This window comes from Nyctereutes procyonoides, unplaced genomic scaffold (assembly GCF_905146905.1).
Source record: "Nyctereutes procyonoides isolate TBG_1078 unplaced genomic scaffold, NYPRO_anot_genome, whole genome shotgun sequence".
NCBI classification, from domain to species: domain Eukaryota; kingdom Metazoa; phylum Chordata; class Mammalia; order Carnivora; family Canidae; genus Nyctereutes; species Nyctereutes procyonoides.
In genome coordinates, this window is record NW_026575037.1 from 20,331,971 (window position 1) to 20,355,109 (window position 23,139).

General features: G+C 55.3%; 1 protein-coding gene across 1 annotated transcript in view; it reads left to right on the forward strand.

The window, feature by feature from the left end:
* Window positions 1–23,139, forward strand: part of PLXNA2 (plexin A2) — a 207,963-nt gene that overhangs the window by 181,774 nt on the left and 3,050 nt on the right. The window contains exons 15-29 of the mRNA XM_055319349.1: window positions 41–177; window positions 1,117–1,284; window positions 1,431–1,524; window positions 5,974–6,213; window positions 7,057–7,200; window positions 7,457–7,691; window positions 10,283–10,425; window positions 11,104–11,372; window positions 13,092–13,158; window positions 13,374–13,520; window positions 14,158–14,317; window positions 14,667–14,770; window positions 18,577–18,676; window positions 19,673–19,863; window positions 21,269–21,438. Coding sequence (XP_055175324.1) covers window positions 41–177; window positions 1,117–1,284; window positions 1,431–1,524; window positions 5,974–6,213; window positions 7,057–7,200; window positions 7,457–7,691; window positions 10,283–10,425; window positions 11,104–11,372; window positions 13,092–13,158; window positions 13,374–13,520; window positions 14,158–14,317; window positions 14,667–14,770; window positions 18,577–18,676; window positions 19,673–19,863; window positions 21,269–21,438 — 2,369 coding nt within the window. The remainder of the gene's footprint in view (window positions 1–40; window positions 178–1,116; window positions 1,285–1,430; window positions 1,525–5,973; window positions 6,214–7,056; window positions 7,201–7,456; window positions 7,692–10,282; window positions 10,426–11,103; window positions 11,373–13,091; window positions 13,159–13,373; window positions 13,521–14,157; window positions 14,318–14,666; window positions 14,771–18,576; window positions 18,677–19,672; window positions 19,864–21,268; window positions 21,439–23,139) is intronic.

Below are 23,139 nucleotides of genomic sequence, written 5' to 3' on the forward strand. Positions count from 1 at the left end.
TGGACCAAACCTGTGATCACTTCCCTGCTTCTTTTCAAAGAACCCTTCCGTGCTGTCCCTCAACCCCATCCGAGGACCAGAATCGGGAGGCACCATGGTGACCATCACGGGCCATTATCTCGGGGCTGGGAGCAGTGTGGCTGTATACCTGGGCAACCAGACCTGCGAGTTCTATGGGTAAGATGCATTCAAAGGAGCCCTAGGAGGCTGGCCATGTGAGGCGTGTGCACACCTGCTCCTGGGCGTGTTCACACAGGGGCCCACGCCATGGCTTCCGCGGTGTGGGCCACGTCCTGGACCCAAACACCATTCCCATCCCTGTGCGAAATATACAGCACTACTCAGTTTGTAGCAATATAACTAGTGAACATATCAAGGGACTAGATGCTTCTAAAAATAATTAGGATGAGGGCCATGAGAACTGCTGATGAGGAAGGTCCCAGAAACTCTTCAGTCATCATTGGGGCTCGAGCATTGATGAGGTCCCCATTATGGAGACTTGAGAAACATGGAGACCACATGGCCTCAGTCATCAGCAAGCACACAGACTCATCCTCAGGGCATCTCTTGGGCATAAAAATCCAAACACCTTCTATTCACCAGATACACTGATGAAGCCCTAGGGATCCGCAGAATCCTGAGAGAATTCTGACAGAACCCATGGGTGAGACCCCAACATGCTCAGTAGTATCTCGTTGTCTCCTCCTCGGATTATAAACTCCCCGAGGGCAAGGACTGCGTGTTCTCTTCTCTACATAGTTGATGCTCAAGGAGTATTTGTTCAGTGACTGACCAGACCCTAAGCACTGGCTCCCTAGTCTAATCTAGAAAAATCCAGAAAAGAAAAGATCACCCAGAGCCCATGAAGCCCTGCCCCTGTCCCACATTCTCTAACCCCTTTTTCTAATTTGTTCCCTCCCTCCAACCAGAGTTGAGTCTCCTATAGAAAGAGGGACCTATATCCATCGATAAGGGATCTGTTCCATTGTGTAGAGTAGGAAAGAACACTTCTGGGCCATCCCCACCCTCAGACCGAGGAAAATTCGCTCTAAAGCCAGAGAGCTCTCCTCATTGCCCAGGCCTTTCTTCACCAGCCTCCCGCTGTCCCCCCATCAGGCGGTCAATGAATGAGATCGTGTGCGTCTCCCCTCCGTCATCGAACGGACTGGGCCCGGTGCCGGTTTCCGTGAGTGTCGACCGAGCCCGCGTGGATAACAACCTGCAGTTCGAGTACATAGATGACCCCCGGGTGCAGCGCATTGAGCCGGAGTGGAGTATCGCCAGGTGAGGCAGAGGTGGGGGGGGATGCGCCCAGCTGCCACCTGACATAACCCCTTCGGCCCTGGGGGACTTGTGCGGGGACCCAAGCGTGGCGGCAGTTAGGGGTTTCAGAGAGCTTTTCACCTAACCCATCCTCTGCTTGTTCCCAGTGGCCACACGCCACTGACCATCACAGGCTTCAACCTGGATGTCATTCAGGAGCCAAGGGTCCGAGTCAAGTTTAACGGCAAGGAATCGGTCAACGTGAGTACGCGCTGGTCTACCTGGCCCCCCCACCCCCACCCCCGTAGCCACAGTTGTGTGTCTGCGTTTGCAATGAGCTGAGGTCCGTGTTAGGAGGAGCATCACCCTACTGGAGAAGAAAGTGAGCTCAAGACCCTGAGCCTGGAGTCACGGCCCCAAACACCTGAACCTTACAGTGACGCTAACAGTCACAGTATAATCATTGCTCCTTGGAAGGCAATAGAACGAGCTGATCAATGTGTACTGGCTCTTGAGCGTGAGACACAGCACGAGAGGGCTCCTGGTCCGTGCCATGGTCACTCTGAGGTCTGATAAGAAGCAATGTGGAAGGGTGAAGAAATTCGGCCTCCAGATCCAGACGCTTCTGAATTGGAAGCGGGATACTGCTGTTTATTAGTCATACAACCGTAATCCCATCATTTATTCTCTGGGATCCTCTCTCCTCTGCCTATAAATGCGAATGATAAGACTCTCCTCGCAGGGCCGTAACACGCCCGCGGCGGGCACGGGGTTGGCACCCGACAGACGTCAGTGACTGCGTGCGGTTAGTTCCACGCCCGTTGCTAAGATGATCAGTTGAACGTTTTCCTTTACTCCGCTATGCAGAGCCATGTAATTTAATTTTTTTTTCCTCTACGGGTTTTTGTGATTTTTAGAGAAGTTCCTGATCATAAAAGCGGAACGTCTGAGATGTCATTATACATTTTTTTGGTTTGTTCTAGTGGCTCCATCTCAGTCTTGTTAGCCAATATTTTCTGAAACATTATTGTATTCATAATTATAGTCCAGGAGATGCTATTATGGCCATTATTTGTCAGATAATTGCTATTATTACTGCTCTGACCCCAGAGGATTGAGTAGGCTGTGATGGAGATGGGAAAGACGGTACTGTATCTATCGTCTTCTCCCTGACAGGTTCCCAGCATGCTAGAAGCTTCCTTAGGAAACACAGAAAGGCACAAAATGCATGGTGTTTGAAGGCTAGATCTGGAAAGGTTACAGGGATCCTCTGGTCCATCCCCCTTCATTGTCTCGCTGAAGAAGTGAAGGCCAGAAGGGAGTAATGGCTTGCCCGGAACTATGAAGGTAGCTAGCTGGTAGTAGGGTCACCTGGATCCCCCAAACCCGGACTCTTCATGACTAGACCACGTGAGATGCTGGCGATTGGGTTGTGACATTCCCTCGTGGCAGAGATGTGGGGACACCTGTATCACACCTTCAGTGGCCACCGTGGTCGCAGCTCTTTGGGCTAAGAGACCACATGCCTCCTTATCCCAAGTGGAGAGTCTGATCCATGAATAAAAGAGCCTATGTCTCCACTCCACTTCCAGACTGAGCCCCGTGTTCCCAGTAGCTCACAGACCATCTTGTCCAACTCCAAGGCCTAAGTGGGAGGAAGGATGGTGAGGGTAGAAATGGGAATGGTGCGCTCACCCTCGGGAGGGACAAAACCCCTACACAAATTAGGTACGTGTTTTAAAACGTAGGTTCTGTTATGACTCAGGTATGTCAAGGCCAACAGCATAGGAGACGACTGCCGATGGAAAGATCGTTTGTTCTATTCACGGATCTGCAGGGAAGGGGGTCTGCTATGCCCTGGGGGTGGGGGCGGGGCACATGGGAAGCATCAGTGTGGGTGTAGAAGCAGGGGGAGAATAGGGCACCACGGCAAGAGCCTTTATTATGGCTTCTGCAGGAAGGAACCCACCAGGCAATGTAAGCAGGTTTAGGATTGCCCAGTCGGAATCATTTCTGAGGGCTTTGGGGCTCAGAGGCTGTCCCTAGCTGCCGGGTACTTGGCCTGGTGTGATTAGACATGGTGGGTAGTTGTTCAGAGCGTGGAAAAGCAGGTGGTCGGGGGTGTGGGCTCTGGTTTGATTGGTTTGCAGTAGAACAGTGTGCCCTGGCAGACGGGCAAGTTGTTTGCTGTCTCTAGGCCCTGGCTGGCCCTGGGAGGGGACGGCCCCAAATGTCACAACATCAGAAATACAGCAAGTATTTGACATGGTTAACGTAGGACAGAGTATCTATGGGACTGACAAGGTTAACCTCCAAAGCCTGCAGCCTTAGTGCCCAGGAAGCCATCTGGAGAGAAGACTGGTCTGGGAAGGCCTTCCTTGGACCTGACATCCATCTGGAAAGGTCCTGATGTGTCCTCTCCCCTCACCAGGGTACACTAGTGGCCCCGGATGGGAATCTCCCTAGCAAGTCCCCCGGTGCCCATCCCTCCCATCATGCCATTGAGAGCCGGGGGTGGGGGTGTCTCAGCAGTGAGCTGCCCGGGGTGTGCAGGCTGGCATGCCCGGAGGAGACGCCTGGACGAGTGGTTGTCATCGAGCCTGGCTCCACAACCAGAAGCTCATAAACTCTGCCCTGGGCCTTCTCTGTCTGGAGCGGTGGGAAAACAGCACCCTGCCCGGCAGGCCTGCTTGGGCCCGGCTCATCCTCAGCCCATCCTCAGCCCAGGGGGGCTACCTCTTGCTTCTGGGTTTTGAAGCAGCCCCCGGGGGTGGGGAGGACTAGTGAGAAAGGCCAAAGCAAAGGCCGCAAAACCCCAAGGAATGTTTGGCAAACAAAGTGCCGAGGCAGCACTGGGCAGGAAGCAAACAGAGGCCGCTTGTTTCCGAGTGGTTTGCTTATTCACAGTCCAGTCTAGGGCGCTGGCAGGAGCGCGCACGAAGGTGGGGGAGCGGAGTGAAGAGGCCCTGCCCCGAGTTGCCCAGGCCCTGAGACTCCCGGGCCCAGCCCTGCCCCTCTGAGTGCACCCACCTGTCCCCCCTGCCCCAGCGTCCCCAGCTGGAGCACCGAGGGGACGTTCGTTTCCCAAGGGGCTGCCGCAGTCCGAGGGGAAAGGGTAGGAGCGGGCCCGGACCTCCAACAGGACCCGAAGCCCCCTGTGAGCTCTGCTGACGAAACTCTTCAACTCCTTCTGGAAAGTGGGGGTTAATCCTTGGAGCTCTGACATCATCTCTGCGCAACTGTCAGCTTTTCTGCAGTTTCACACGAGGTCTTGTTTTCAGAACATGAAGCCCGTGTGCGTGTGTGTGCGTTGGCCAGACTCACAACACGTGTGGACCTGCCAGGACAGCGTGTACTTGTGCAGCCGAGATCTCCCAGATGCCCTTGGCTGTCGCTGGGACACCCGGAGCCCGAAGCGGGGCCTGCTGAGCGCAAGCCAGGCGGAGGGGGTGGGAGGCCAGGTTTTGTCGGCCAGCCACACGGGGTCCCGTCGTCGTTTCTCTAGCCTGGCCGCTGCCTTGGGCAGCCCTGGAACTAAACCACCAGAGGAGGGCATGGCACCACTCATGCTAAGGAGGGGCCAGCTCAGCTAGGATTTCAGTAGGGACACCGGGGTCTACCCAGAAAGAGAGGACGACTTTTTTTTTTTTTTTTAATCTTTTTTTCTTTAATTGACTTATTCATGAGAGACACAGAGAGAGTAGCAGAGACACAGGCACAGGCAGAGGGAGAAGCAGGCTCCACGCAGGGACCCCAACGCAGGACTCGATCCCGGGTCTCCAGGATCACACCCTGGGCCAAAGGCGGCGCTAAACCTCTGGGCCACCCGGGCTGCCCGAGAGGATGACTTGAACTCCATGGTGCCTAGCAAGGGAGCACCTCGTTGCAAAAGAGAGAGCTCCAGGATAGAACGTTCAAAGAGCTGAAGGATTCTTTTTATTCATTAGTGAATTCAATGAACATTAACTGAACACCTACTACGTGCTGGCGGAGTGCTCATCTCATGCTGCTCCCTGCTCCAGAACACACGCACGCACACGCACACACACACCCCTTACACTGCTCCTGTCCTGCTTTGCCTGCAAACGTTCTGTGCTCTGTCATCCCCAGGCCAGGCCTCTGCTGCTATTCTGTCCCCCTGTGGCCTGTCCCCACACCCCACCTTTCCTTGTCTAGCTCAGTCCCAATCGTTCTTCAGATTACGTTACACTCAGTTCTTCCAAGGGACAGCGTCCCTGAGTCATCCTCAGGCCACGGCCGTGCACACTCACACACACGCAGGTCCTCCTACCCTACCTGGTCCTTGCCCACCGGGGCATTCCTCACACGCAGGCCCCGTCTGCACTCCAGGGCCCTGCCAAGACTGCGTTATAAAAGCACGTGTGGTCCTTTTTCTCCCCCTGCAGACCGTGACGATGTCACTAGATGGCCCCAGCTCCTAGTACAGCACCTGGCACAGAATAGATGCTCAAACAATGCTGGTGAATGAATGAATGAATGAATGATGTTAAATGCAGCCCCCCCCCCCAATTTCACAGCTCTTTCTGCCAAGGGGACTGACCCCTAATGAAGACAGCTAAGTAACCCAATGCTAACAGTCCACAGCAGAGGGTGGGAGGTGGTAGGGTGACACAACCACTCCTACCCCCCCACCCCCCACCTTACCCAATGCTTAGTCTGCATTTAAATGCCATACTCTGGGCCTCCTAGGTGTGCAAAGTTGTGAACACCACCACGCTGACCTGCCTGGCACCCTCTCTGACCACGGACTACCGGCCCGGCCTGGACACTGTGGAACGGCCGGATGAGTTTGGATTCGTCTTCAACAACGTCCAGTCTTTGCTCATTTACAATGACACCAAGTTCATCTACTACCCCAACCCAACCTTTGAACTGCTCAGCCCCACTGGAGTCTTGGATCAAAAGCCAGGATCCCCCATCATTCTGAAGGTAGGATGTGCAGAGTGCAGCCTGCCACACGCCGTGATGGTGACAGCCCCCCCCCGGCCCTCCTTGTTCACCCCCCTGTGCACACAGACTCACAAAGCTGCCATCTCCCCGAAAAGGGAGCTTGTTTATAGATATCGACCCCCTCTGTGATATATCTCACACTTGGGATTCTCAAGAAACACTTTACAGTATTTCTGTTTGTTCTTGTGAGCTCTGGGACCCCAAAGTTCTGCAGCACATTGGAAGTAAACATTCCCTTTTATTGACGGCTGCCATGGCCACCAGAACCTGCGCTCACATTTCAGGAGGTCACGGTTCCCTGGAATTATCCGTCCGCCTGTTTTGTTACTTTCGTTTGTATCCCACGTGCCCTCCTCCAGATTTTCACTTGTTCACCATTTGGCCTCCTCTTCCTGTCTTCTTCCCCCATCTCGTCCTCCCTTTCTTCCTCTCCCAGCATTTTCCCTCTGGCTCTCTAAATTGTGGCCGTTTGATGTTTTCTCCAAAAACGTCTTGGGGAGGGATGCGTGGATGGCTCAACAGTTGAACGGCTGCCTTCAGCTCAGGGCATGACCCCTGGGCCCTGGGATCGAGTCCTGCATGGGGCTCCCCGCAGGGAGCCTGCTTCCCCTCTGCCTATGTCTCTGCCTCTCTCTCTGTGGGTCTCTTATGAATAAATAAATAAAATCCTAAAAAAAAAAAAACCCAAAAACTTCTTGGGGAGCCATCTATCGGTTTTTGCATGGCTGCCCTTCCCCCACCACCCTAATCTTTCTTGGAATAAGCAATTAACTTCTGTGTGCATGTGTCCATTATTTCTCTTAAGATTACTGTTATTTGCAGGGCAAAAACCTCTGCCCTCCTGCCTCTGGAGGTGCCAAACTCAACTACACGGTGCTGATTGGAGAGACCCCGTGTGCTGTCACTGTGTCCGAGACGCAGCTCCTCTGTGAGCCTCCCAACCTCACGGGGCAGCACAAGGTCATGGTGAGTGAACTCTTCCTTTCACGACTTCCTCCTCTCCTGGCTGTGCATGCGTGATCTGTCCCAAAGTAAGGCCGTCCGTCTACCTCCTGCATAGCTCCTCGTCACCGTGTTCTGCATTGAAATGGGATAAAAAGCAGGAAGTTGTCTCTTATCCAAGTCTGTATTGTGTGGTTGTGGTCTTTCATGCCCTTTCTGAAACGTAAGGATTCGATGGCATGCCAGGGCTCTACAGCGTCTGCGTGTGTGCAATGCACAGGTTCACGTGGGCGGGATGGTGTTCTCTCCTGGCTCGGTGAGTGTCATCTCAGACAGCTTGCTGACCCTGCCAGCCATTGTCAGCATCGCGGCGGGCGGCAGCCTCCTGCTCATCATCGTCATCATCGTCCTCATTGCCTACAAGCGGAAGTCTCGAGAAAACGACCTCACTCTCAAGAGGCTTCAGATGCAGATGGACAACCTGGAGTCCCGCGTGGCCCTGGAGTGCAAGGAAGGTAAGTAGAGGCACTCCCTCACTTCCTGGACCCATCTTTCTTCATCAGCCTTATTACCTCCTCCCTACAGACAACTCACCTCGATAGTCCTTCCTTCCACCCTAATCCTCTGTTTGCCTACAGGCCTCCCTTTGCCTTTAGCACCAGATAATTCCTATTAAGGATGCCTGCAAGGAGTGGGGGGGGGGGCGGGTAGTGCTCAGTCAGTTGAGCATCTGACTCTTGATTTCAGCGCAGGTCGTAATCTCAGGGTCATGGGATCAAGCCCCACATAGGGTTCTGTGCTGACCATGGAGTCTGCTCAAGATTCACTCTTAAAAAATTAAAAATTAAAAAAATAAAAGAATGCCCAAGGTGAGGCCCCAGGCCTGCTCATCTTGCTCTAGTCCTTCCTGTGCCCTGACTCACCCCCAAGTTGGCCCCCTGACTCTCCCTTCCAGGACCTCTGTCTCCCCAAAGACAGAGCCTCCCAGGCCGGGCTCTCAGACCCCAAAGACCCTTCCCTCCCTCCCAAAAATGGAAGTCCAGCTCCTGTGCCCTGCGGAGCTGCCCCAGGAGCATGTGCAAGCAGCAGCAGCAGCAGGAAGGGCAGGGAGCTCCCACCTGCCTCCTGCCTCGCCCCCTCCCCCAGGCCTTGTTTCCCACCCGTGCCACAGGCGGAGGGCTCTGAAGGCCACCACTTGCTGGTGTCCTTGGTCACGGACGCATGTGAGAGCAGAGAATGTTTTCTTCCATCTCCCATGCAACCACAGCCTCGAGGTAACAGGTATCCCTGGCATCTCCTCCGGCTGAGGACCTAGCAGGCTCTCTGAGCAAACATTTCATTGAGGAATCAAAACATTTCTCCTTTTGCTGCAATCGTCAGGATCAGAAACAAGGCCTCTGCTGGATGAAAGGGAATATAGGGCCGGGGCAAGGTGGGGAATGGCTTCTCCCGGTGCTGGGGGTGCAGGGGGTGCATCAAGGGCGCCCCCAGGCTGGGTTTGGCATTCTTGGTGTCCTCTGTGTGGGTGTTAAAATATACATAAAATTTACCTTTTTAACCTTCGCCATCTCAACACCCCAGGACTCTTCCTTCCTCCAGTTCAGGGGCGTTGAGTGCATTCACGTTGCTGTACAACCATCCCTACCACTCATCTCCAGAACTTTCTCATCCTCCCCCGCTGAAACTCTGGGCTCATTAAACAAAAACCCCTACGTCCCCTCCCCAGCAGCTGCTGGCACCCATCATTCTACTTTCTGTCTCTGAATCTGACTACACTAGGGACCTCGTGCAGCAGAATCATACCGTATTTGTTCCTCTGCGTCTGGTTTACTTCACTAAGTCGTAGCATGTGTTAGAATCTCCTTCCTTTTCAAGGCTGAGTCATATTCCATTGAATGTAGGAACCACTTGTGGTTTATCCATTTTTCTGTCCATGGACATTTGGGTTGTTTCCACTTTTCAGTACTGCAAATAATATTTCTACGAACACAAGTATTCAAATATCTAAGTCCCTGCTTTCGGGTCTCTTGGGTACATACCTAGGAGTGGAATTGCTGGATCCTCTGGTAATTCTGTTTCTTTCTGGGGGGAGCCACCAAATTGGTTTCCAGAGCAGCTGCACCAATTTTCATTCCCATCAGCAGTGCACAAGGGTGCCTGTGTAACCACATCCTCTCCAATACTTGTTGTCGTCCGTTTTTCTTTAAAAAAAAAAAAAAACGTGTTATTCATTTATTTATTAATCTGAGAAAGAGAGAGTGCCCACATGTGCATGCACAAGGAGGGAGAAGGGCAAAGAGGGAGAGAGAGACTCTCAAGCAGACTCCCCCGCTGAGCACAGAGCCTGACTCAGGGCTTGATCTCAGGACCCTGAAATCATGACCTGAGACAAAACCAAGAATCGGCCTCCTCATCAACTGAGCCACCCAGGCGCCCCTCCAATTTTCTATAATAGCCTGCCTTAATGGGTGTCAAGTAGTATCTCATGTTCATTTTTGTGCAGGGTTTTTGCATCTTGATTTATCCTCTTGCTTGGAAGAAAAGGGGAGCAAAGCTGCCCTTTCTCATCTCTTCTTCCCCTTGGCCACTGCCTGCCTCCCAGCTGTTTCTGGAACCTGCAACCCCATGCATGCCCCAAATCATACTGTTCTTCCCTTTGCTTTGTTTAAACTACACTTACAGGGATCCCGGGTGGCGCAGCAGTTTGGCGCCTGCCTTGGCCCAGGGCGCGATCCTAGAGACCCAGGATCGAATCCCACGTCGGGCTCCCGGTGCATGGAGCCTGCTTCTCCCTCTGCCTGTGTCTCTGCTTCTCTCTCTCTCTCTCTCTCTCTCTCTCGTGACTATCATAAATAAATAAAAATTAAAAAAAAACTACACTTACAGTACACAGGCACGTCCAAATTATGCATCAGCATAGAAGAGGACATAACAGAAATCGCCCACATGCCCACCACCTAAGAAAGGAGGCCTGGCGATACCTCACCCCTTCTGGAGATGCATCCCTACAACCCTCCCTGTCCCGGCACCCCAGGCCCACCCCTCCTTCTCCTGCCTTTCCTCTGGGTGCCCTCCTGAGCCTCCTGGTCTCCCTGCACTTTCATAGCTTTTGCTGAGCTCCAGACAGACATCAATGAGCTGACCAGCGACCTGGACCGCTCAGGAATCCCCTACCTGGATTATCGAACCTACGCTATGCGAGTCTTGTTCCCTGGCATCGAGGACCATCCCGTGCTGCGGGAGCTGGAGGTAACGCCTGCCACCCTCCCCGCGCCACCCAGCAGGAGCACAGGGCCTGGGTGTCCGGGCAACGCAGATGGGGCTCTGCAGCTTAGAGGAAGGTCAGGATCGGGGAGGGGGGGCGTAAAAACAGCCGGGAACAGCATCGCCACAATAGGCAGATCACGGCCAGCGGGGTCACGCGGGCTCTTTGGGATGATTCCAGGGGAAGGCTCATTGTCATCTTTTTAATTAATGACTAAATTAATTAACTAAGAGTGTATCGCATCCTCAGATGGATTTAAGGTGGCTTAAGGAGACACATGATTCTGGGAGGTTTGTTTGTTCGTTTGTTGGTTTGTTTTACGAAAGATAATAGATCAGGGCAGAGAGGATTAAAGGGAGACTCGTAAGCCAGGCAAGTGTGACGGAGCATCTCCTAGTATCCCTGGGAAAGTCAGATGGCCGGCACCCCATGGACGGCTCAGCCTGGAGCCAGGCCTCCCAACCCCGTGGACGGGCGAGCACACCGGGGACCTCGAGGCGGGCTGTTCCTCCCCAGACCCGGAGTGGGGGGGTGCGGGGAGGTGGGGGGGCCAGTTTTAGGCATCCCGGGGAGAGGCCTGTCGCTCTGGCCAGAGGCCCCCGGGGAGAGCTGGGCGGGGAGGCGGGAGGCGGCCTCTGAGGGCGCCCGGCCATCCCCCCCAGGTGCAGGGGAACGGGCAGCAGCACGTGGAGAAGGCCCTGAAGCTCTTCGCCCAGCTCATCAACAACAAGGTGTTCCTGCTGACCTTCATCCGCACCCTAGAGCTCCAGCGCAGCTTCTCCATGCGCGACAGGGGCAACGTGGCCTCGCTCATCATGACCGGCCTGCAGGGCCGCCTGGAGTACGCCACCGACGTCCTCAAGCAGCTGCTCTCCGACCTCATCGAGAAGAATCTGGAGAACAAGAACCACCCCAAGCTGCTGCTCCGGAGGTTGGCCCCGCGGCCTGGGCGGGGGCAGCAGGGAGGGCAGTGGGGGTCCCCACAGGTGCACGACAGGCTCCCCGTCCCCCCTGTGACTCCACGCACCAAGGCCTATCCGGCAGCTCAGCGCCATGGAAGAGCCCGGGCCTCGGCTGGCAGCTGGGCTGGAACCCCAGCTCCGTGACCCCGAGCCTGGGCGCGGCCTCTCTGCCCTCCGCTCCGTCCCTGGCAGGCCCTCCCTCCCCTGCGCCCCCAGAGCTGCACCTGGTGAAAGCCTGAACCTTGGGTCCCCTGTGGAGCCGGCGCGCCCCAAGGGCTCAGTCGCCACGGGCCGGTCACCCTGCTGGACACGCGCTCAGAGCATTTCCATCATCCCAGAAGCTTCTGGGGGCAGCGGAGGGCTGGGCCTGGGTCCGGCCCACCTCTTCTGCACCCCGTTTCCGGGACCCCAAGTGACCGGCGGCCACCACCTGCCCCCACCCGTCCCCCATTGCCATCTTCACTGGCAGGGGAGAGGGCTGGAGCCCTTGGCAGCCGAGCCCACTGTCCCTGAGGCCCGGGGAGCAGAGCAGAGCTCTGGAGCTCCCCACCTGCTCCCCTCCGGCCCCCTCCTTAGCCTGCCTGGAGCTCCCAGCTCCCAGCTCCCAGCCAGGGAGGTCTCAGGCTGCCAGACCCCACGTGGGCCCAGGAGGGAGGAAGAACGTCTTTGTTTCATGACTCCCGAGCCCCCATCCTGCCAATCTGAGCATTAGAAACTCTCATTAAGAACTGTTGTATTTAAATTAGAGCTAATCTCAGGCACAATGCAGGGAGAGGGTGCTGGGAGGGGCCCGGGGACAGAGCTACAATTTCTTCTGCCATTGTCACTCTTCCCCAGGCCCAGACTGCTGAGCAGCCCCGGCAAATGCCTGGGATCTACTGCAACCAGAGGGTATAATTTGCACCACGTGCGGGGTGTTAAAATCCCCCTCGGCATCCCCGTCACTGAGGGTCTGTCACAGGGGCTTTGTTCCTTCTCATTCCCCAGATCTGCAGCCCAGGAAACGGGGTGGGGAGGGGTGCTGTTTGCAGAAGCAGATCCCCTGTCTGCTAAACACTGGGGCACCCTGGGATCCACGACCCCACACAGTAACGACAGCCAAGGCTTCAGGCGCTGTCCTGAGCCCTTTACGTATATTAACTCATTCAGTCCTGACAACAGCCCCCTGAGATAGACATTATTGTCGTCCCCATTCAGAGATGGGGGAAATGAACCCAGAGGGGGAAAGGACTCGCCCAGGGTCACACAGCCAGTACATGGCGGAGTCAGGATTGGAATACAGGCGGTCCGATGCTGCGAGGTTGGAGAGGCACACGTACCAGGAACCTCCTGGGCAGGAAGAGGGAGTATTTGGGCATGCAAGGAATCGCAGAGGGACCGAGAAACTCTGTTTCTCATCCCGAGGCCAGCAGGAAGCAGGGAGCACTGGTGACTGACAGCCCTGTGGAGTGGTGGACTTGGCACCTCCATCCGCAGACCCGCAGCACCGCTCCATTTCCACGGGGAAGGGAGGCCCAGAAAGAAGAGGCCTCTGGCCCAAGGTCACACTTCCAGCCCTGGGGTCCTGGCTGCCAGCCTGGGTCCTTTGATGTCCTGTTGCTCTCTTTGAGCCACGTTGCATGCAAGCCAGACCCCCTCTCCGAGACCCCTCCGTGAAGGACTGCCCCTCATCCCTTCTCCCTCCCCAGGACAGAGTCTGTGGCTGAGAAGATGCTGACCAATTGGTTTGCCTTCCTCCTGCACAAGTTCCTGAAGGTGAGAGTGGGCGTGGGCCGGGGCCTTGAATTGAGAGTCAGATGGGGGCCTGCTGCTCGTAAGCCTGGCCATCAGGGCTGTGTGGGGACCCCCTGGGAATAGGAACCTGCCTGGCCGGGGTGCTCCGAGGCAAAGCGGGCCTAGGAGTGGGGCCAGGAGAGGGAGAGGAGGAGATTGGTGCCACCTCACACCCCACGCCCTGCCTGTGCCCACAGGAGTGTGCAGGGGAGCCACTCTTCATGCTCTACTGCGCCATCAAGCAGCAGATGGAGAAGGGCCCCATCGATGCTATCACGGGTGAGGCCCGCTACTCTCTGAGTGAAGACAAGCTCATCCGGCAGCAGATCGAGTACAAGACCCTGGTGAGGAGGCCAGAAGCTCAGGGGCCACGGCTGTTCCCTACTCTGCCATCAGAGCACAAAGCTAATCCGAGTGGTCGATAAAGAGGCTACAAGACAGCCTGGGAGCAAGTCTAAGGGGGATGCCGAGTGTTCCAAGAGCAGAGCACGCACACCTGGGTTCCCCCTCTGCATCTCATTTGGTGGACCCAAAGAGGGCTGTCTGCCTCGGTTTACCCTAGATGATATGGCCGAGGAGGAGACCACCCTCCACTAGGTGTGAGGAAATTAGCGTTATGGGGAAGAATGGGAATTTGCTAGTTCCTGATATGGAGGCTTTTGGGGGAGTGGGTGGTCAGCCCTCCGTACACCTGGAGCCATCTCTAGGTAGGACACGTAGGATGCCTTGTTTCAGGATAACAGTTGTGCCCAAGCCAACGGAGAGCTAGAAAGTGGAGTCTCAGTTCTTTGAGAAGAGAAGGGTAGGCATGACTCAGGTTGTCATTTGGCAGATGGCAGGCAGGCAAGGGAAACTGAGGCACAGCTGTTTCTCCTGTAAGGAGGGTAAGCCTCGGAAAGAGCGAATTCCAAGGCCTTACTCCCTCTCTGTCAAGCTGCCCCTTGAACTCCCATCCTGCTCCCCCTCTCTCATCACCTGTAGATCCTGAACTGTGTCAACCCCGACAACGAGAACAGCCCAGAGATCCCAGTGAAGGTGTTAAACTGTGACACCATCACGCAGGTCAAGGAGAAGATCCTTGATGCCGTCTATAAGAATGTGCCCTACTCCCAGCGGCCGAGGGCTGTTGACATGGACTTGGGTAGGAGGCCCAGCCTTGGAGTATGGGAGGCAAGGGATAGAAAAGTGGCTTCCAAGAGGGCACTTGGGTGATGAGATGGGGTGGGGTGAGAAAATGGGAAGCCCTGTCCTGCATGACTGGGTCCTGTCCAGGTGAGGGGCCACAGGTAGTACTTCTCCCAGGACACTTCCTGCTCGCACTCCTCCCCCGTGGTCTTGACCCCATGGAGCCCTTGAGGTCTCTCAGTACTATGAGTGGCACCAGCATGGAGCTGGGGTTGCCAGGTTTCTAAAGGAAGCAGGACTGGGTGACCCTGGCTGCCAGCCTCTGGCGCGCCCACACTGTCACCTGCACCACCCTCTCCCCCCAGAGTGGCGTCAAGGCCGGATAGCCCGGGTCGTGCTGCAAGACGAGGACATCACCACCAAGATCGAGGGGGACTGGAAGCGGCTGAACACGCTGATGCATTATCAGGTGAGGGCAGGGGCTTTGCACCACGACCTCTGACTCCCCATATTGTTCCTTCGGGCTCTGGGAAACCGTCTCCCCCTGTCCTCTTCCCTCTGAATCTAAACCAGAGATTCTCAGCCACAGTCACCCATTAGAATCCCCAGGATACTTCCCCAAAACAGGAGTGCCCCGACTCCACGCCGAGAAACAGACTTACCTGGCCTGGGGAAGGCGAGGCGCTTTTCTCCTGTGTACCCCCAAGTCCGCAGGAGAATTGCCTGTTGTGAGGGCCCCCGCCAGGACGCCGACCACAGGGATCTGCGGCTCTCTATCCTCAGCACCTTCTCGAAGCAGCTCACGCTGCTGCTCACTTGCCATAGAGCAGGGGATCGGATAGACTTGTCTTCAGCTCTGGAGCTCAGCCACTGACTAGCTGGCGTCCTTGGGGAAATTACTCTCAGTTCTCTTCCTTCTCATCTGTAAAATGGAGTTCAGAGCGCTCCCCGCCCCATAAGGGTGTGTGGAATAGATCCAGTACAGGAGATAACGCGTGGATGGATGACTGGTCCCAAAAAATGTCAGCAATAGAACAAAAGCTCCAGGAGGCATCTATTCCCACCTCCCCTTCCTTGCCATGGGGAGGAACTCGTGGCTGCTGGGGGGGGGGGGTTGCGGGGGGGGGGGGCTCTGTAAGATTAAGCACAGGTAGGCTGGTCGGGATTCAGGAAAAGTACTAAAATAGAAGCTGGAAATGAGAGACACCAAGGGAAATTAAAGGAACCAGAGGAAGCGCCTCGGGCTGCAGGACCCTTCGGGACTGCCTGATTAATAACATCCTCCTCGGTCGGTGCCTCACCGGGAGGGCGCACGGGGGCTGGCGGGCTGCACTGGCAAGCATGGAGTTGCCACCGGCCAGGCCACTGGGGTCCTGAAGGCCGAGAGGAGCTGGCTGGGAGGCTCCGAGGCACAGAGGAAGCCAGTGGGGGGGCCGCCGGGGTAGCCCCCCCCAAACCCTCCTTTCCGGGCTCCATCCCCCTTGCCGGCCTGCGTAAACTGTGTTGACCCCCTGACTGCACCAAGGCCCGGATGGACTGAGCCTGGCGTCCAAGAAGAGTTCAAGGCCTCTCAGGCCTCAGCTCAGCCCCTGCTTCTCCACTCACCGGCGGGGTGACTTCCACCTCTCGAGACCCAGGGCTCCTGATCCCTTAAGATGACATCTGGAGATGGCAGCCCGGCTTGTGAAGGCGGTGGGAAGGATGCGAAATAACAGGAGGGGTACTGTAGGGTGTAGACTCACACCCAGGGTGGTTCTCGCAGGTCCCTGCTGATTCCACCCCCCCCCACACACACCCCACACCCGCCCCGACCTCACAGGGCGCCTCGTGCATCCTGGAGAACTCTTGTAATGATCCAGTTAGAGCCGAAGAAGAAAGCACAGAAGAGAAGAGCACGGTGCCTTCGAATCAGAAGTTTCTCAAGGGCAGGAGGGAGGCCTTTCTCTTCTGTCTGTGATGCCCTGACGCTCATTCCTGGGCTTTTCGTCCGTCCTAAGGCTCCCGATGAGAATGGAATATTCTGTTCCTACAGTGCTCATCATACAAAGCACTTTCAATTCCCCAATGTCATTTATCATTCATGTATTCATTCATTCCTCAAATATTTACTGAGCTTTACCGAGTGCAAGGTACTTCCCACATGCTAGCCCTGAGTGACAGGGAGCAACAGGGATTATTCTTCCCTTTGGGGGACGGTGATGATGATGTTGATGCTCATAATAACAACACTAATCCCAGTAGCTCCGAAGTGCCCACTGGGTGCCACGTGCGGCTAGCAGCCTTCATGTGTCCTGACTCCTTTGAAGCCTCACGACAAGCCTAGATGCCATTATTATCTTCATCGACGAAGAAGACTCACTTGGGAGACTCGGAGAGGTTCACCAACTTCCCTGAGGTCACAGAGCTAGGACGTGGCACAGCCAAGGTCACACCCAGCCAGGCAGCCTGACCAAGGATTTGCACCGCTTGTCCAATTTGCACCGCCTGTCCGTCAAGAGAAAGGAAGGCCGAGGACTGAAGACGAGAGAGATTTAGTGACAAGACCTGGAATTGAGTTGAACCGTGGTCATTCGAGTCACCTTGTGAATCCTCCTCCAGGTGACAGCAAACCATACGTGAAGAATGTAATCTGTTCTTCCTGGGGGTGTAAACCTCTGCCCTGCCAGGCTTTCAGAGCATCCGTTGCAAGGAGAGTTCCTAAAAGAGAGGCGGAGAGGACCCCACTGCTCAGTCCCAGAGCTGGGGCGGATGGTGCAGCCCACTGGCAGTCCAGGGCCCTGCCCCGGCTGGGGAGTCACTGGAGCCACTTCCAGGCACGGGGAAGACCCCAGGGCCCTGCAGCTCTAGGCCACCAAGTCAGAGCACTGCCCCCACCTTACCCTCCTCGGAGTCAAAGGTCCAGGAAGGCCCTACAGGAGCAAATCTGCATAATCTTAATTAACAAAGAGATGTTAAAAAACTTCCCGGGCTCCCGCAGATTTATAGGGAGGGTAAAATTAAACACCACTACTAAAACCGGCTATCAGGGAATCTCGTTAGCGCTAATGTTCATTTATAGTTTGACTTCCCAACATTTAATTCTTTTTTGGTGGGAGAGAGGGACTGACAATTTAAGACCCAGAAAGATGGTTTTACGACTGGTGCAGCTATAAATCAAGCTTATAAAGTTCATAAAAATTGTTAAAATAAAAAATGGTTTAATAGGAATGTTTTATGGCCCATAACATTATTATAGCTGTTTTATTCCCTCTGCGTTAGGGGTTTAATTGGATCGCCACAATTCTGGGGATTCTCCGTTTTTATTGGATGGAGGGTAATCTTAAATCAAAATGGCCCCAAATGTCTTCAATATGGCTCCTCATTTATCAGCCCTTTCCCTCCAGGCCGGGTGCTGAGCCTGGTCACCCTCACAGAGGATGGGGCAACGTGCCATCTTTCCCTCTGGCTCCCCAAGAGCAGCTGCCCTATTGGTGAAACTCGTCAAGGTGGCCCGGGCACTATAGGACCCAGGCCAGAAAGGAATCAGAGCCAAAAGGAAAAATGGGCTTCAGACCAGGGTGACTTGAAATAAAATCCCAAATTAGGATCTAATGGGGAGAACATGTGCTCTGGAGCCTGGACAGACCCGGCGACAAATATTGGCTGAACCACCGATTCTCTGTGTGACTTTGAAGATGTGTCTTCGCCCCCTCTCTGTGTCGTTTTCCTCACCTGTAAAATGGGAGTAATTGTACGAACTCACAAGGTTGAAGGGAGGCCGGGTCTAGCCCAAGCGGTCCAGTAGAAATATCATGCAAGCCACATGTGTAACTTAAAATTTTTTACTAGCCCCATTTAAAAAGTAAAAATAAGCTGATACGATTAATGGTGACGATATATTTTCATCTAATTGATTCTAAAATAATTATCCGTTTCAACACGGAATCAATATAGAAATCGTTAACGCAAGAGTTTGTGTTCTTTTATTCACGCTAAGTCCTTGAGACCTGGTGTATATTATGTGTTTACAGCATCACAGTTTGCATTACACTTAGTGGTTTCCAGTTCAGACACTTAGAACGCGTCTCCCTTCAGACTCACCGAATTTCAAGTGCACAAGTCGCACAGGTGGCGAGTAACCACCACAGTGGACGCACTGGCGAGTAGCGACCGTGTTATTTTTAGTATTCCTGAACTCCTTGTGCTCCACCCCACATCTATTTCATTACCTTCTAGAAGTGCATGACGATTCACTTTCCCGGTTCACCCACGCTGTACCTTTCCCACCGTCCTCAGGTGTCCGACAGATCGGTGGTGGCTCTGGTCCCCAAACAGACCTCCTCCTACAACATCCCCGCCTCTGCCAGCATCTCCCGGACCTCCATCAGCAGATACGGTGAGACCCGGGAAGGCAGCGTGGGCAGCTCAGAGGCGGCCTCTGTGACCTCCCTGGGGGACCCTTCCCCTCCCAGCTGCCCTCGGCCAGTCAAGGACGTTTGCCCATTGGCATCCCCTCTCCCCGAGTGTAGCCATTCCCAGAGCTGTGGGAGCGGAGCCCGTGGGCCCAGGTGCCCTTGCTTTGACAGTCCAGACCTGGTGAAGGAGTGGGAGGGGCCCAGCCTCAGGGAGGCACGGGGATGGGGGTTCCCACCTGCCAGTCCCTGTTTATACCTTTTGTTCTGGCTGAGTGGCTAATGGTCCCCCTTTACTCTCAAAAGTGTCCCAGTGTGGGCAACATTGGCCATCCAAGCCTATCACCCCTGAGGGCGCAGGGGCCCCCAGTGCCCACTGGGCCACGAGGTGACCGAGCTTCACTCCCTCTTGCTCCTTCCCTGTCCTCTGACTTTGTGAATGCAGTAAGGCTTTGGGCTGCGCAGCCCAAGTACACCACAGGCCTGCGTCCAGCGGCTCCAAAAATGGCATAGTTGAGTCCATACTCTAGGCCCCAAGGAGGAAGGACCCATTAACTCCCAAGAGGGGGCATTCCAACTTACAGCTTCTTAGCACCCAGATTTTTCATCAAAGCCCCTATGAAAAAATTCAGCTGACATTTTACCTATTGATTATTCTTTCCTGTGGAAGTGTTGCGGGGGGGGGGGGGGTTGCGGGGGGTGGGGCGGGGAGGTGTGCTCTCAAATTCTCAAGGCTCTCTCCAGCTCACAGAATTTCTAAATCTTATTTTTCAAGAAAAGTCTTCAGGCTCCTCCGTCCTCATGCCAACCAAGGGTCCCTAAAATAACCCACCAAATATGAGGTCCCAAGGGTCCCCTTCCCATTGAAATTAGTTTTTTCTGAATCAGTGCAGTAGGTGGGCAAAGATTCTAGAAGGATTCTACAGGCAAGACTGGTGAAATCGGTGTCTTATGAGCCTCCACTGCCCCCTTCTCCTCAGACTCCTCCTTCAGGTACACAGGCAGCCCCGACAGCCTGCGGTCCCGAGCCCCCATGATCACCCCAGACCTGGAGAGCGGGGTTAAGGTGTGGCATCTGGTGAAGAACCATGACCATGGGGACCAGAAGGAGGGTGACCGGGGCAGCAAGATGGTGTCTGAGATCTACTTGACACGGCTACTGGCCACCAAGGTAACTCCTGCTCTGCCCAGCCTGGGGAGGGCTCCTTAGAGGGGTACGTCCTGCCCACCCTCCACCCCCACCCCCGGCCTAAGAAGGATGTCATGGAGTCTGCCCTTAAGGGGACCCATTCAGATGGGCAGGTCCAGGTCCCAGAGTGGGCTTTCCAGAGGATCAGGCCGCTGTTGTGCTCTACCCTTTGGCAAAAATTGCAGCCATATCATTGCCCCTGCAGACCACCATTACTCTTTAGAGCAGCTGCCCTCATCTCTGGGTCCCTGTACCTTTTAGGAAAATGTTGGGGTTTTCTTAGTGACGTTAGCTGGACAGATATGCCTGCCTCCACCATCACTGCCTTTTCCACCCACTTTCTGGCCACAATGGGAGGGAAAAGCACGAAGCTTGGCTCCTGCCAGCAATTAGAGAGAAGGCCCCCCCTTCCCTGTCCCATCCCATCTGCCCCCAAATGCTGATGGAGGTGAGATAGCCACCATGTTGGAAGCTATGACCTAAAGCTGTCTTCCCACTTCCCAAGCAGAGAACAGATATGCCTGTAAGTATGGCAATTATATGGCCCGTATTTGCCAGCACAGGTCAGATTTCAAATACTCTCCCCCACTGACCCCACAAAAATGCCGCTGAAATTCTAACGCGGTGGCATCCAGATTACAGCTCTGACTTGCTCCCAAAAGGGGCAGAGAAATACACCCTCAGACCATATGTCTCAAATTTGGCTTTTCCTAATACGCTAATAAGGGACCAACATAGACACCAGAAAAGGCTGGACATTTTCCTGACTTTCAGAGGTGTCCCTTGAGCCTGGACACTGGGGAACCCAGGCCCAGCCTGGTCGCTGCCCAGAGACCCTCCGAGGCCCTGTGGGTCCGGGCTGTGCCTGGGTGTTCTTGGATCTGGACCCTTCCCCTGCAGCACCCACTGTACACACCACTTATCCCAGGCCACTAAGATGGCACCCCTCTTCACACGTCTCAATCAGACCGTCTGCAGTCCTGCCAGGAGGCTCACGGTCCTCCAGCTGGTTCTTCAGACACCCTCTGGTCCCAGCATGTACCCACCGTTCCCTGTGGGCAGCCTGTGCTCGGAGCACTCGCTGTCCTCCTGTCCCACACCCTGTGCCCATACCTGCCAGCACGGACACGGGCATAGGTGTGACCTGGGGCTATGGGGTTGGGGAGAGATTCTTCCCAGGATTCTGCAGCCCTTCAGTCCCTCCCAGCTCCCCAGCCCCCCAGCAGTCCCCTCCCCACCCCCACCACACCGTCTGCACAGCCTGGCGCCGCAGACAAATTTCCAAGGCAGGATCAGTCCAAGGCACCATCTGGTCTGCCCGTCTGCTGCCTGCACCCCCTCCCCCAGCCCCCACCTCATACTCCCCCACCGTCCCTCCGCCCCACAGGGCACCCTGCAGAAGTTCGTGGACGACTTGTTTGAGACCTTGTTCAGCACTGTGCACCGGGGCAGCGCTCTCCCCCTGGCCATCAAGTACATGTTTGATTTCCTGGATGAGCAGGCGGACAGACACAGCATCCACGACACAGATGTGCGACACACCTGGAAAAGCAACTGGTAACCCCTGGGGGATCTGGGGGGGGGGTGGAGCTATAGCCTGGAGAGGTCAGGAGCTGAGCTGCAGGAGGCGGGGCCAGCAGGGGCCAGGGAGATGGGGGGAGCCTGTTCGTCCCCAGGCTGGGTAACCCGAGGTTCCTAGAACAAATAGCTCACACATGCTCTGCAGAGCCAGCGTGGTCCCCAGGCTGCCAGCGCCAAGCAGGGCCGGCCTGGCTTAGGGCCAGGCACCAGGACACATGCCTGAGCTCTGTCCTTTCAGGTTGAGGACAGGGAAGCACTTCCTCCCTGACTCTGAGACCCCTGGTTCCCAGGAAAGGTTGCTGGGGGGACCTACAGAAAGAGCCACATTTGAGACCTCGTTGCAGAGCTTCAAAGCCAGACGGTGTCAGGCATTCTGGGCAGGACGGAACACAAGGCCGTTCCTGAGCAGGGGAGACCTGAATTGAATGTAGACCCTGGGGAGAGAGCTCGCACTTGCTACAGACTCCGGCCCACCGACCAGGAGGATGTCATCGCGGACCCCTTATGGCTGAGTTATTACCCCGAGGCTTTCAGGGAGCAGCAGGCGGGACGTCCTGCAGGCACGACTCTCTCCCCGGAGGTAACCTCCGCAGCCACACACCGTAGTGGGAGAAGCAGCTCCCGCGGGCCCTAGCAGGCGACCCTTCTCTCCTGGGCTTTAGATCTAGACCACAGACCAAGCCGAGGACTGCCTTTCAGGTCAGACAGGGCCTGGCCGAGAGCCGGAGTCAAAAACCTTCCTCCAGGAAAGCGCCCGGAGAGGGGAGAGAGGAGGTCCAGGCATTTGGGTTGGGCGGGCAGCCCGCACAGCTGTCTGGAGTCAGCGATCTCCTCAGAAAACAGAGCCGACACAGATGGGCCCCGGCTGTTATTTGGGAAGCAAAAATCTTAGCAACCAGCAAAACACTTTGGAAAAACCCAACCCCAAGCCCATAGAATCCTTTATTCTTCAAGATGCTGTGGTTCCTGGCCCTCTGGGTCTGCAGCTTTGATCACAGGGTAGCGAAAATGGGGAGATTCTGGTGGTGGCGGGTGAGGAGCCCACAGCGTGCTTACACTGGACCAGGCCTCTCGTGTGCATTCCCAGGGCAGGGCCATGGCCGTCTCCTTTGCTTTGGAAGGTTCCTCAGCCCCATGCTGGAAGTGTGCCATCTCAGGGAGATGAAGAGAAAGTTCTGGATTATCCCCATCTCTCTGCCTTCTGTTTCCAGACAGGCCCAAGTCATAGCAATGCCCTCCCCTGGAGTTGTGGTGGGAAGAGTCCCCTTATCCAGAACTCAAGTAGCTCACGTCCAAGGAAAGAATATTAGAAGCTCCCGCACAGCTGCCGGAGGAAGGGAGGGTGGAAGGGATGAGTCACTTCTCAGCCGAGGCAGCTCCTCCCAGGCTACAGGAAAGTGAGCGATCCTGTTGCCCTTTGAAAGATAAGTGGAAATCACCCTGGAAGGCCTCGGGGTGGGCGAAGTTGACCGTCTCAAGACTTGGCATGACTGAGACATTTGGGGTCTTTGAGGGTCAAGTTTGGGGTGTTTGAGGGTCAAGAGAAGACAAAGAAGGGGAGAAGAGAGGCAGGCTGGATTTCTGGAATGTCATCCCAGGCCAGGAGGACAAGCCAGAGGACAAAGCTCATTCCACAGAGGAGCCCAGGAGTTAAGGCCCCGAAAGCAGCTGGGAGAG